This window comes from Corythoichthys intestinalis, chromosome 4, assembly GCF_030265065.1.
Source record: "Corythoichthys intestinalis isolate RoL2023-P3 chromosome 4, ASM3026506v1, whole genome shotgun sequence".
NCBI classification, from domain to species: domain Eukaryota; kingdom Metazoa; phylum Chordata; class Actinopteri; order Syngnathiformes; family Syngnathidae; genus Corythoichthys; species Corythoichthys intestinalis.
The window spans coordinates 46,563,097-46,575,153 of record NC_080398.1 but is presented as its reverse complement, the minus strand read 5'-3'; the positions used below and the strand labels follow the sequence as shown (position 1 = coordinate 46,575,153).

Genomic DNA, 12,057 nt, shown 5'->3' with positions numbered 1-12,057 from the left:
CTGCAGGGCAATCAGACCATTTTGATGCCAGTGCTTGGGTTTTAGCAATAATTACCAATTGCTGGCAAAGCACAAAGAGTTCCTAAATCCTTACTAATTATGATAGGGGCATTGGCTGGCTGGAAAGCTGCTACTTTTGCACAGTCAGCATGAGAAGCAAAAAGAGCAGTGAAAGCTTAAAAAACAAAATGTCTTTTGACTTCAGTCAAGTGAGTTGGTCCTTTTGAAAGGAACAAAAAGTGCCATCCATCTCAATTAGAGTTGCTTTGCTAACTAGGGCTGAGCAGTCTCCACTAAACTGTTTTGCTTCACCAGCCTGTGTTTGACTGCATGGAAAAACGTGTTCGTGATTAGACAATAGACCCTCACTCAGGGGGGTGTTTTCACTTCTACTACCTGTTTTTGCAACTGTAAACAGACATAATCGAAGCAGAGCAGTGTGTGGTGAAACAGAGTCCAGCCCAACTCTCACAACTGAGTGATCTGACAAGTGTTTCAATGGGGTCTAAGAGGGATAGGCTGAGGAGATTGAATAGATAAAGTAAAATAATATAATATATATAAAACCTAAAAACTGTTGGAACGATGCCAAGTGAGGCACAAGAGCTAACAGACTGGCTTGCAAAAGCCTATGGCCTCGCAACATAGCAACCGTTTCTTTTCTTGTCTACTTTTCACCAAAATGGACAAGATGTTACCTTTTTATAAGAAGCAGCAACTGTAGAAAGAAAATATTGATTCCTCATTATTTCTGCTGCAGGAGTGAATGGACATGAACTACGGCTCTGGTCTTACAAGGCCAAACCTCCCGTCTTTCAAAATTAAGTCCCTAAAGTATTTGAAAAAGCCTGTACGACTGAACATTTGCCTCTGGGTCTGGCCCCTGTGGGTTCAGGAGTGAGCAGTTTACATTGACACCCTATTCTAAAATGCCATATTTGGTTCTGGTTATCATTTCATCTGAATCTTATAAGGGGCCGTGTCTCGTTACAAGTACAGTTCCTTAGTAACACTAGTCAGTATTTATGCTGATTGATTTATAGTGAGTTTCAAAGTGTAGCCTGAACCATAAATCATGTTTCGAAATGCAAAGAGTGAAGTTAGCAGGCACGTGCTGGTCTAGCAGCAGACTAACAGGGTAAATTCAGGTTATGGGCCCAAGAGACCCAGTACCCCAGGTCCCCGTCAACAAGTGTACTCGACACAAAAGCCAGTTCCCTGTGTATGAACCATCCCTAAGCCGGTCATCAGTGTGTCATCAGGGGGAAGAGGTGGGGGTGTGCCTGCAACAATGCAGCTTTGAATCTGTGCACACACACAGGCCCAGTGTCCACGCTCATCCTGCTCTCTTTGTAGAGGCTTTGTGGGTTCTCAGCACATCTTAGAGCACTGACACATTCACACGGACATCTATCCAGCTCCTGCTGACCAACCCAAAGAATGAAACACCCTCAATCACTGCCATTGTGCACAGAGATGTCCAGGATGCTTTTGGCATCCTCAAGGAAGCCTTCCTCAGCATTTGCGATTGGATGATTTTTAAATTGTTTCTGTTGATGCTGCACATCAGCTCAGGTGACTGGTGATGGTCATTATAGAGACAGACAGTTAAAGCAAAGGATACATACCTTGGACTGCTTCCTGCTGAATGACGTGCAATCCATCACACAGAGTAGGATTCCAATGTGGGGAGCCGGCGGAAGACAAAAAGAGGCGTTAGGAACGCTGAGATTAATCATAACATATACAAAACCAGTTATTTTACAGCTGGATTGCCCCCTGAATTTCCTGGTGCTGGTCGCTGCTGTGATTGGGTTCATGATTGGGCCAGTGGAGCGAAAGGGAGGGAAAAGATTTAGCATTCAATGTCACACTGACTCTGTTGAGTAAATAGATCTTATGGCTGTGGATTTAACAAAGAGGCCAGTTTAAAGCTAGCTGCACTCAGCATACACAAATTCCGGAACTAAGGACAAAAGTCTAACGCAGTAAACAAAGTCTCGAGTTATTTAGGATTACACTCTCATTTAAAGAGGCAATTGTATTATAGTCCCAAATGTCCGCCACAGACCGACACGTACAAGACGGTGCAGTATGATGAAATAAATAAAAATGACGGTATTTCGTTGAACGGTATTAGAAAAAACTGACATTGCGACTTTTTGGGGATTTGCGATATATATTGCGATATTAAAACTAGAAGACTTTTCACCAGATGACTTGAATAGCTCTGTTTGGGAAGATTTTGGTTGACTCACCAGGACCACATTGTATTCATACAATACCGTTTAAGCCAGACTAAGGGGGTTCATCTGTGAATGATGAAGATTGCTGAATATAAAAGGGTTACAGGATGACATATCTTTGCACACTTGCTGCTTTTATGAAGCAAAACAAACAAACAAACAAACAAAATTGCACGCCTTTCAATGGGATTATTGCGCATGCACATATTGCAATGGCGGTATTCAAATGATATTCTGCAGGCTTAGTATTATGACAACTGGCTATTAAATTTAAATTAAAAACAACAGCCTCTGCTCTAATGGGACATGAGCTATAAGGTGCTGTTGTAGGAGGAATTCTGTGGGATTTTTTTGTCAATTCATCCAGAGGAATATTTGTGAGGTTAGATGTCACTTTTGTTGGATATACTGAGACTGTGCCTGGCTATGCTCACAATCACTGTTGTGGTTCGTGTCTGATGTGTTTTTTTAAACGGGCTCTTCAATTCATCTACACCAAACCCATCAAAGCATGCCATATGAATCTTGCTTTGTGTACTGTGAACACAAAGAGCCTTCCCCAAATTGTTCACACGATGTTGAAAGCAATTATCCAAAATGGCTTGTTAAGATGAAGAATAAAAGACCCTGAAGAGAGATTTGATTAAAAATATTATAGATGTTTAAAGAAAATGGCTGAAAACATGAAGACTACAAGACTACATCGTACTCAGCTGTGGAGTGTAGTGTTAAACTGTTATTCACCATATTTGTTCTAAGTCTACATCTACACTAGGACGGATATTTTTTTGCCTTTTAATACGGACAATATTTCAGTACTGTCTGTACTACGTTTAAGATGCGTTTATATATTAACGGATACATTTGTACAGACTATTCATGCGCAAAATGGAGCAGCCTTGTGTGTGACATTACCATTTTTCAGCGTTGTTTGATATCTTCTCCAACCATATTCAAGCATAAGATTACATGTTTTTTTAGTTGTAAAAAGAGGAGCAGGAAAGTAATGTCTTTACCATTTGCCTCCATTGTTTACAATGCCGTAATGCCACACAAAAAAATGGCGATTGCACGCTCATTGACGTTACTTCCTTTGGCTCCGATTATTACATGGATACCCCGGCTATATTAGGTGGCATGTCCGTAGATTATGTAATTACATGGCCCCCTATCCCATGTAAGGTTAGGGTTAGGGTTATCGGTCCTAGTGTAAACGTAGCCTAAGACTACAAAACTATGTAGTACTCAGTTGTGGAGTGCAGCATTTAACTGTTATTCAACATTTTTGTTTTTTAGATTTTTCTGGTTATGGTTCATATATGTCCCAGTGTGGCATTTTGGCTCTGACTTCAGTCACCTCTGCTTACCTGTAACACTATAGAAGACGAGCTCCTTCATTCACATTAGGCCTACTGTACATTATGATGTATGTTTAGATGGTAAATAGAGAATCCTTACAGACTTACAGTATATATCATTTTTATTTTACACGGTTACGGTGCCTGAAATGGTTTACATTGGTTCAAATTCTTCCATTCACACACAGAATCACAAAACAGTTGTGCTGCTGCCATACTCATTTAAAGCAATTTAAGTTCAGCATCTTGGCTGAGTACACTTCAACAGTGGGCAGTCAGACCCAAGGTCGAACTGTTAACCCTTTGGATACTGACCGCTACAAACTCCACCACAGCCGCACCACATCACTGCAAAACTCTTAACGCTGCAGAAAATACAGAAAAAGTTCATGCTTTTATCAAAATTAGTCACCAAACAGTTAATCAACTTGCTTTCTCTGGTCTTTCAAATTTGCGAGGACTGTTAACAGTACTTTACTGTAGAGGGTCAAACTTAGAATACATTTATTTTCTAAGTTTTAACAGGGACTTTAATTGCTAAGAAATACTTTTCCGTTTATACTGTACTTTGGTCTTGCACTAATCGTCACATCCCTCCCATTAGTGTTTGCTGGCATAAAGAGAGGTGAAGCCATCACTTTCACACAGTAACAATTACATGCACTGACACTTTAATAAGACTGGAAACAATGCACATCTGAGGGCCACTCCTATCTTTATGGATATTAACATTTGTAGATATTCAAGGTGCTGCCACACACAAATCTACTCTCTCCACCACCCCTTTTGTACAGACAAAAACACAAAGATACAAAACACAGCTTGAGTCAAATGCTGTAACTAGAATAGTGAAACGACCACTTTGATACAAAATGTCATCAGATTCTGTCATTGATTTTTATTTGGGTCCATGTTCAGCTCCAGGGTACTATTAAAAAGACACAAGTGTACATGTTTCAAATAAGACTGTGTCCTGTGATTTGCAAAGAAGATAAGTTGTCCCATTATCATTTTAGAATGGAATACATTAAATAAGAATCTGGGAGGTGCCAGCAATCAAACCCTGTATGATGATAGAAAAATACAGACGCAGTCCAGATGTATACTGTTTTACTACAGTTCGCAGCGTAATCCCTTGCAATGACTCCCTGGCTCGCTTTTGTCTCTACAGTATACACGGCCACATCTGGAATGTCGGGAATGCCGAGCAAGACAATGGATCGAATTGTATCCCACAGGCTATATATAAATCTTGATAACATAATTACTTCCTCACAAAATACAAAAGCAGACTTCATTCATGACTTGTACATTATTTAATTTAACTTTGTTCTGCTCTATAACTTTAAGAGCAACAAAATGCTCGGCTCCTACTCTGCCTCTCAATGTAATCTTTTAATCTCACCAGAAATCTGCCTCCTCCTTAGCAATTTCATACCTTTGTGTTGGAAATCTACCGAAATAATCATTGACTCGATCTACTACGCATTGAATATATCCTCTCAGACTTTCTGTATGTAAAATTTAAAAATGTGACCAGATTTATTGCTGTTAAAATAGTGCAAATACAGAACCACTCGACTGATTTTAATTCAGCATGAAATCAGTCAGCCTAAATGCTAAATGAAGTGTATTCACGGCGTGCCAGAGCCAGACGTGGCGACTGGGTCACAAAGCTTGGATGGTGCAGCCTCAAGGCAATTTGATTCAAATTCAGCGTGTATGACATGTTGAGGTTTGAGGGCTTATGTTGCGGTTCAGCACACACAGGCCGCGGCTGCTGGTTCTGTGCACATCATTGTGCGTCGTGTGTCGCCTTGGCAGCACACTGGCTCCTAAGCCTTCCAGCCATTTGATGATAAGACATCAGGGAAAAATAGCAACATGGATGAAAGAAAAATACAGTTATTAATTCACACACACCCTCACAGCCCCTATGTCTAGGTGATCTTATAAACCATATCTTTACATCTCAAGTGGAAAATACCTCCTTTAAGACAGACTTACTCCTAGGGCTATGGGGCAGTTTGTTTAGATCTTTCTGCAGCCTCCAGTTTCAGATTCTGTATGCTCCCCAAAGGGAAGTCATGAAGGGTGGGAACATAACAGCAGAACACCCCCCATGGATATGGAGAAGGATTAAGGCCACTGGGTCATTATGCTACCAAAAAATGTCCTCTACTAGCTCAGCAGGAAATAAACATGAGATTAGCGTATGTATCATCCAGTAACAGAACAACTGTAATATTAAAAAGTGGCTCTTCTTGTGAAACAACTGCTTCAAAATATAAATGCATGTTTACAGACTATAATAATATAATGTACTGACAATCATCACATTTTTCATGATCCTGTATAAAAATGCATCCATCTATGCATGTTCTATAGTATGTTCGATAGCATTTGTACTCATGAAGGTGACAGATAAATCTCACAGAAGCACAGGGAGAACACGTCACACGAGTTGGAACAGAGATTCAAACTGAAGGAATGTAAGCGAGATGCGCCAACCGCAGTTCCCTGTGCAGTATATACACATTGTGTCCACCCATCCATTTTGCTTACCTCCTATCCTGACTAAAGTCAAGGGTGAGCTAGAGCCGATCCCTGCTAACTTTGAGCAAACTGTGGGGTATGCTCTGAATTGGTCGCGAACCAATTACAGGGCACATTGGATAACTGTAAATTACTGCACAAAACTGAAATGCAGATGTGCTTACCACAATTCATACACTCATGGTACATTTAATAAATCTGAATTGAATCTATGAGAAACATTTATTATAACTGAATAAAGACAGAATTCACAATCAATGTTACAACAACACAACATATGGGCAGCAACAATGTGTTCCACATAGAATCCTTCAATGCATGCACCACTTCCAGGTTCTGTGTTAAGTGCCATGTGAACTTGTCGTTGTGAATAGAGATGTCCCGATCCGATATTTGGATCGGATAGGACGCCGATATGGGCAAAAAAAATGCACATCGGTATCGGATCGGAACACGGGAAAAATTCCGATCCAGACTTCCGATCCAGTTTTTTTTTTAAAGTCCGGTCCGGGTTTTCCAGCGCACCGATTTACATAATCCATTCCAGTTTTTGCTTCGGTTTCCCTAAAACCGGTCCGCATTTTACGGCACACCTTCAACACACTACATTTACATTACAGTCTTCCAATTTACCGAGAGACTTTATCGGTAAAAATGTCAGCTGTGTGGGATCGTTTCACCTTAAAGGACGACAAAGACGAAGAGGCAGAGAGCAACATATGCCACAATAAAGTCAAGCGTAGTGGTAAAGCTGTAAGAAGTTTTAATGGAACCAACCTAATCAAGCATTTAGCGAAATACCACCACAAACAATATGAGGAGTATGTTAAGAAAACCGAAGACAAAAAGAAAGGTCCTACGCAACTAACACTGGCAGAAACTTTTGCTATGCGTGACAAACTGGCACTCGACAGTCCCAAAGCTCAGGGAATAACAAGAGTCATTGCCGAAGAATTCATTCTGGATGACGAGCCATTATCTCACGTGAGTAAAGACGCACCATCCAACACGCAATTCGGCCGCTGAAGATTCGAGAACGATTCACAAACATCCAAATTCCGATTATTGAAATATGTCAAGTAAAGTGGAACTAATACACAGCGCGGTCTTCGGGACGCAATGAGAAACTGACCGCATTGCGTCCCGAAAGTAAACATAACTTGTCTAAGACCCGGGTAATGCCAATGCTCAACTCACGGCTTTAGCTCAACTCATGCCGCTGGATAAAAAACACAAGAATACTTGACTTCTGCTGACAGCCGCAACAAACTACGTCAACGTCGTTTTACTGGAGATAATTGATATCATATGTATATAGAACCAGATGCTACACGACAGACTCGACTGCGTTAGCAACATTGAAGTATTGAAAACCAAATGCGTTAGTAAACACCCGCCATCTTAAAGCAGAAGACTTCCCTAGTAGGCTGTTGTGAACCGTCCAAGCGAACCTAATTAACTTTTTATCTAAAATACTCCTAAATCGGCAAAATCTTGACTTGAATCTATCTTCAAAACAGTTTTAAAACTTTCACATGTCGAAAGTAGACAGAAAGGAAATTATGGAATAACGGGAGCAATTTTAACAACTTTAACAGTTGATTTGCAAAATTAAATGAATTGAATGTAGTTTAAAGCTACTGATACAGAATGGGGACTTGAGTATTTTACTTACTGTTTTAAAATGTTAACTTGATACTGAAATAGTCGTTTATCTAAACCAGAGAGGCTTTTTATGCAATTTTTGTAACTAATGCACGAAACATTAAAAGCATCTAATAGCTTGGGGGATTTGTGGGATTTTCCACTGAGGTTGTTGGTGTGTTTTGCTTTTTTAAGACAGTTTACAAAATCATTTGCACGTTTTACTGACTGACTATGCCATTTCTGTTTGTTATTTATAATGTTTTGTGTTTGTCACTGAATAAACAGGTCAGTTTCTTGTTACCGACCGTTGTGTGTTATTCAAACTCACCTAATTCAGCTGGCTAGTTGTTATCAAGGGTACTAAAACCTTTTTCAACATGAGTCTGACAACTAAGTAAGGAGGCTAAATAACTTTAAACTTTAACACATGCTCAGATAGGTCGGTATCGGTATCGGCCAGTATCGGTATCGGATCGGAAGTGCAAAAACCTGGATCGGGACATCACTAGTTGTGAACAAACCGGTCGTTGTGTAAAAGCATAGAGACAAACTGGGAATCATGTTAAAACACCAAACTGAATTGACAGAGTTGAACTGCACAGCACACTAAAACATTGGCCAGAGGTAATCCCTGTCATTTAAACAATTACAAAAAAATACCATTTCGACCTCAGGAAGTACTAGCATCGAATTAGTGAATACTTACCTAATTCACAACTCCAGGTCAGATGGCATCACAGTAGCTTGTAACATACTAACATACTAACACCAGAAATTGTTTTCCTATCTCACTTATCCACTTGGAATGCTTTGTATGTTGCTGTGAAAACACAGTAAAAATAACATACAAATTCTTCTAGTACTATTTTTGTATAAATGTTATGGTACATGTGCGTGAGTAGTTGTGCCACAACACTATTTGAACCCCCCCCCCCCCCCCCCCCCACAAAAAAAAACTAAAGATGGAAATAGAGTACTGACCGACACCCAACCCACAATTACACATGTGGTAGATCCAAATTTGCAAATGAAGTAATATCAGATTAAAAGTTAAGCAGTTTGATGACATAATCCTGTTGCTCAAATCAACCATGTCCAGTCACACACACAGAAACATTTATGAAGATACAATACCCCACCACCCCCCAAGAGATTCAAATTCTGCCTGATTGCTAAAACTCGAACCCTCCAAACCATTTAACCTCAATTTAACCACACATAAGGCTCTTTCCCCTGCTAGCCTGTCAACATGTTTCAGACAATTACAATTCATACGCATTTCAGAGCCAAATACAACGTTGGGAGCTTTCACCCTCTCTGTGTCTCTCAGTGTTGGGTTACAGTACACTGCGCTCCTCTGGACTGCAGACTAACATTTCAAATATTCTCCTAGTATGTTTAGAACAAATCAAGCCGGTCGCTCCCACCCACTCAAAGCGGGAGGAAACCCCGCTGCTTAGACATACAGGAAAATGCTGAGCAGTCTTGTGCGGGTTTATTCAAGAATATTCCATGGAGAATAGAAATACTGAATTGATTTTAGCATTGATACTAGAGCAGGGCGGTAAACCGAAAATTTACCGTCACCGAAATTCTTAACGATGACCGACGTAATTTTGACCATGTCGGTAAATTCGGTAAATTAATAAAACAAGAAAATATAGTCTTTTCATCCCGCTTTGATTCTGTGTTGTTCGTCTATGTTCATTCCCCTTTAAGAAAGCAGTGAATGTGCTTACGTAGGGAGTCACGTGATCATCAGGAAGCCAATCAAACAAAAGCCCGGTAAGCTAATGCTAGCAGCTAACGCTACAAGCAAAACGTGATGGAGTGTGGCTTAAGGGAGGTTCACCAAACTTTCAACCGACATTTAGTAGACTCTTGGTGGCATCCAGACGGGCTTTCACCCGCTGTCCTCCTTTGGTCTCACGATTTCCGGAGATGGTGCTTTCAGTGCTTTCTACTGGTAGCCAGGCTAACGCTAGCTAGCGGCTAACGCTACAAATGAACGTTATGGAGTCGGATAGCGGCTCTAACCTTGTCGAAACGGCTGAACTTAATGAGTGGATTGGGCACGGACTGCATCTAGCAATTACTATGTGGCGTTATTTTGTATCTGTCTGTGTGTGATTCCTCTGATAGCTTTTGTGATGGTAAAGCATTCAGCATAAAGTACAATCCAACGGCAAAACTTATAATGACCGAGAAATGGCCCCAGCTATTTTTATTGTGCGTGCATTTATTAAAAAATGCACTGGGGGGGGAAAAAAACCTTAAACCATAAAGTAAACACTTGTATTTAATAATTATGTCACAGCAGCCATTAACAATAAGTTGTCTTTTTGAAGTGTACTGTTCAAGCTGCAAGTCATTTGTGTTACAATTACATGTTTGCACAGGCATATTGATTTTGACAATGTACATTGTTCAAGTCATACACGCTGTTATAAATGTTCATACTTGAATTCTTATTGCTTACAATACATTTTTATAAACTTAATGTTTAGACTGCATGTACAATTGTTAAATACAGTATATCAAATTGAATGCTGGTAAATAAATCAACAAGAAATAGTTAATCTGTATTTCATGCATTGATTCAGATTTTCAAATTATATAACAGTCCGCTTGGGCGAATTTATCGTCATTTATCGTTATCGAGATAAATCTGCTCAATTTATCGTGATACATGTTTAAGGCCATATCGCCCAGCCCTAATTGATACAATATCCCAATTCAAGTTGAAGGCTGCCCAGTTGAGCTCAGAAAAGGTTGAATTGAAAAATTGAAAGTCTTTAGTATTTGTGATTCCATATCCATCTGTTGGTGCCTGAAAGTAAGTGACTTAATTGCCTTAATTGCCTAATAACTCTCCCGATGAAGGGTTCAGCTAACATTTTTATGGATACCTATAGTAGACATATTTTAAGAATCTTAATATTATGAGTATTTACAGTAATTACTGTCCTGGGGGGGGCTTGGCACACCTGCTGGATGTCGTGGCGGTCCACTCAGCAGCATGTAGCGGGTATATGATGCTTCATTTCGGGGTAAAAAAAAAAAAGTAAAAATTCCCCTAGAGATTTTGGAGGTTTGTGTGCCGGCTTTGGATGCTGTCAAAGCAGGTAAAAATGTCCCCTCGGTGGTCATGGAGGTGTTTGGCGGTGCTCCATTTGCAGGTAAAAGTTGTTGAAATTTCACTGGGAGGTGCTTTTGGTTTTTTTGTTGTTGTTGTTTTTTAATGTTTTAAATTCCCCTGCATGTTTTGTCGGTTTTGTAGTGGGCTTTGGTGCTCTCAAAGCTTGTAAAAATGCTGAAGAGTCCTGCTAAAAATAAGCCTTGGTTGAGGTTTTGTTGTTAAAATCCTCACGTAAGACTATAAAAAAGGATGGGCGGGAATACGATGTGCGCGGCCAATCAGCTCCCGGAATAAAGTCACTATTACTGGCAGGCTAGTTTGTCAGTCACTACAGGGAAGGTCCTGATCGTGCAACCTACAGCCAATCAGCTCACACAATAAAGCAACTTATTGGCGTTCTTGTTGTGTCGGTCATAGTAGGGACAGCTTCAAAGGTGCTTATTGGTTTTGTCATGTGTCAATGTGTCAACCAATCACGCACCTCTGATGAGTGCCCGTAGGTATGTACAAAGCATCTCAGTCATGACATTATGTTTTGCTGCGAAACATTGTTTTGCGCCTCAAAATGAAACTGCATTTTTTTTTTCTTCTTATGAATACCAGGGTTTCCCCTACATATTCAATATTGTGGCGCACCGCCACAACAAAATAAAAGCCGCCACGCCATGCAAAAGATATGTTTTATTTTTTTATTTTTTTTAAGGCCATTTTAAACTAACTGCAGCCTAATGTGAAGGGTTCAGCAGCAACCTATTGATTGTGTATTATAATGTCCGTAACTATACGAGGCCACCTTAAAAAGTGACGATAGGACGGGGAGCTGAGACGTAGAGGGAAGCGAGAACGAGATAGCGGTCCATGTCGCGGAAGCCCGCCATTATTTTTTTTCTTTATTATTGTTGCCACAATAAAGCGGCTAAGCCAATACAGACTCCTGTCCTTCTTCCTCCCATCCGGGGCATTATTGTATTTTGGATCTGACTTTTTGGCGGAAGTGAGCGGTGGACGGTCGTCTTGGACGGAAAGGCAAGTTTGAATGTATTTGCGCCGAGCGGCGCGTCAGAGTGCCGCCTCGCTAATGTGTCAACAACGCATTCAATAGCAGAAAATG

At 40.4% G+C, this 12,057-nt stretch overlaps 1 protein-coding gene across 6 annotated transcripts in view; it reads right to left on the bottom strand.

The window, feature by feature from the left end:
* The window catches only part of kif13a (kinesin family member 13A), an 80,117-nt gene that overhangs the window by 53,246 nt on the left and 14,814 nt on the right, over positions 1–12,057 (bottom strand). For 5 of the 6 annotated variants that reach the window (XM_057834039.1, XM_057834043.1, XM_057834041.1 and 2 more), the window contains exon 3: positions 1,629–1,644. In XM_057834039.1, coding sequence (XP_057690022.1) covers positions 1,629–1,644 — 16 coding nt within the window. The remainder of the gene's footprint in view (positions 1–1,628; positions 1,645–12,057) is intronic. The other variant, XM_057834040.1, reaches the window with a different exon arrangement.